Genomic DNA, 3,015 nt, shown 5'->3' on the forward strand with positions numbered 1-3,015 from the left:
CCACTTCCGAGTTTTAAATTTTAGTTCAAAACTTTTTCAACAGATGGCGCTGCAGATAGTAAGTCGTTTAGTCAAAAGAGAAGGAATGAAACTCCCCGATTTTTCCTCCGATTGCGATAGACATTTTGAAAAAATAGATGTGTAATTTTGTTTTTGAAAACATTTTTCAAAAAACTATGATGTAATTTTCTGTCATTCTTTGATTGACGGTCTTACGATCTGCAGCGCCATCTATTGCAAAATTCTTTAACTAAAATTTGGAACTCTGGAAGACTAAACTTACGGCCCAGCATATAAATTTTCTGCAAGAAATATTTTTTTTATCATCAACTGTTTCCTTGTTATAAATTTTTGAAAACAGCCAGTCTATTTCAGGATACCCAGTATTTGCACTGGTAGCTATTAATGTTTTCAACAAAAGTGAGAAATCCTTATTTATATACTTGTAGCTACTCAGGAAATTTTTTGAAAATGTTTTTCTGGATACTGGTGGAAACCCATGATATCACGAAACGTTGCCCGGAAATACTTAGGGACCTATCCGAATTTTCTAACAGTATATGACAAGTTGCAATGGCGGGGAAATTTACATTGCAGCACTGCTGTATTTTCTGGGATATTTAGGCTCACCAAATAATAAGTATGTGAAACAGTTTATGCATGCAATATTGGTTTCACGAAAATCATAATAGTTCTGTGTCACAACGATTAGAATGTTGTCATTTGCTGGCTACTTGTCTGCGTAGTCGGCAGGAGCGACGTTTTCTTTTTATGAATGAGAGTCCTGCACTCTTTTCTAGTCTTTTCAGTTAGTCCGAAACTGAAGAAATGGCGTGAGAAATTAACATCGCAGTACTGCTGTGTTTTCTGAGATATTTGTGCTCGCCAAATAATAAGTATGTGAAACAGTTTATACATGCAATATTTGTTTCACGAAAATTACAATAGTTCTGTGTCGCCACGATTAAAATGTTGCCATTTGCTGACTACTTGTCTGTGTAGTCGGCAGGAACGACATTTTCTTTTTATGAATGAGAGTCCTGCACTCTTTTCTAATTTTTTCAGTTAGTGTGAAACTGAAGAATATGAATACCACATGCAGAGTGTTACATATTGCTTAAAAATCCCAAAGCACTTCTGACTATGTTGCCACAGCTAACACACCGAAGATCAACATTAGACCCATGACCACAGCAAGTCTCATGGATATGAGGAAACGGGTTTGGAGATTAGCTTTATTCTCTGAAGTGTTAAAATGTTGTCATTTGCTGACTACTTGTCTGTGTAGTCGGAAGGAACGACGTTTTCTTTTTGTGAATAAGAGTCCTGCACTCTTTTCTAGTTTTTTCAGTTAGTGTGAAACTGAAGAATATGAATACCCCTTGCAGAGTATTACATATTGCGTAAAAGTACCAAAGCACTTCTGACTGTGTTGCCACAGCTAGCACACCGAAGATCCACATTAGACCCATGACCACAGCGAGTCTCATGGATATGAGGAAACGGGTCTGGAGATTAGCTTTATTCTCTGAAGTGTTCATGGTAGCAGTCAGGATCATGTAGAAACTAGACACATAAAAAATTATGTTTATGAATAGTAAGATGAACAGCGGTAGAGCAAAATACACTAGCAAGGCTTGACGGTAGCGGAACCAGCAGGTGTTGACTCGAAAAATCAGCTTATATTTTCTGTTTTCAGTTAAAGAGTCTATAATAAGAGCGACTATCACAATGAGAAGCGGTACACCCCATGAATATAACGAATACAAACCAAACCGAAACATCATAGACTTGTTGGAAGTTAATCTGAGTTTAGATGTAGCCATTCTCAAGGATCTCCAAACGTCATAGGACATGGCATTCATCCAGAAAAAAGAAGCCAAAAAGAAATAGAACATAAGCATTCCTATGGCGGTACAATCAGACTCCTCCGGTATTCCAAACTGAGCGAAAAAGCTGATGTATGCCACGAGTAAAGCAACGCAGAGTGAAATTAAGGAATAACCTGGCAAATTCCTCAGTTTTTTGACCAAAACAAACATTATCATGTGAAGAAATATGCAAATGATGGATATTCCAACTCCAACAGTCGTAACAATTTCCAAAATTGGAGGAAATTTTTTATCGTCGATAAAATCGAGAAAAAAATTTGGGCAAATTCGTAGCTTTTCTTTATCGTCTATCATGTAGTTTGATGCATTGAAAAACTTGTCATACTTTGGAACATAAGCTGTACCATCAGCAAGCATCTGATACTTTGTTTTCTCGAGAGATATCAAGCCACAATTGATGAATTCTTCGCTGTAAATAGAATAATCTATCCTTGTTGATGGTATCGTTCCGACGTAGCCAAAACGTTTCCGGTCAAGTTCTTCTTTTGAAGTTGGTGGGTACACTCCATCAGTTGAAGAACTTCCGGTAATTTCTGCTTTTGACGGGTAAGAGAAGTTTCCATCAGGCATTGAAGTTTGCCTGATGGACCTACCATCAGGTGTGGTAGCAGACGTTAAAGTTACGATGAAAAAGAAAATTTTGCAGAAGGACGCCTGTTTAGAGTTCATTTTGTTTGGCTTCCTTGTTCAGATGATAGAATCAATAGTGCTAACATTTATTCGTAGTTTTACTCCTCTTCATACTGCATTGAGACACCTGTAAAAGAAAGTTTAAATGAGTTTAGTATCATCGATAAAAAAAAAAAGCGAAAGTTTTTGTTTGAGCTTTAAAAACAAAAACTGATGAGTTGCAACGGACTGTTCGTACACAAATTGAAGTATTGGTAAATTCATTCAATTCACGAGATTTCCTGATTAAATTTAAACAGGTTAAAAATTACGCAAATTTGAAACTTGAAGTAATCTTTAATTTGACTAAATTGTCTCAGTTTCCCATAGTTATTTTCTACAAAAACCATCACTGAAAGAGGAAGTTCCCGCACCGTACAAGTCTAAACCTCTTTTTTTTTTTTTTTTTTTTTTTTTTTTTTTTTTTTACCGTGTACGAATAAATATTCCGCGT

General features: G+C 36.2%; 1 protein-coding gene across 1 annotated transcript; it reads right to left on the reverse strand.

Moving 5' to 3' along the window:
* Positions 1 to 1,204: 1,204 nt before the first annotated feature.
* LOC129228712 (latrophilin receptor-like protein A) lies at positions 1,205 to 2,462 on the reverse strand. The gene has a single exon (XM_054863396.1). It carries the CDS (start codon positions 2,460 to 2,462, stop codon positions 1,251 to 1,253), a length of 1,212 nt encoding a protein of 403 aa, XP_054719371.1. The 3' UTR covers positions 1,205 to 1,250.
* Between the last annotated feature and the right edge of the window lie 553 nt (positions 2,463 to 3,015).

Source organism: Uloborus diversus, chromosome 8 (assembly GCF_026930045.1).
Source record: "Uloborus diversus isolate 005 chromosome 8, Udiv.v.3.1, whole genome shotgun sequence".
NCBI lineage: Eukaryota > Metazoa > Arthropoda > Arachnida > Araneae > Uloboridae > Uloborus > Uloborus diversus.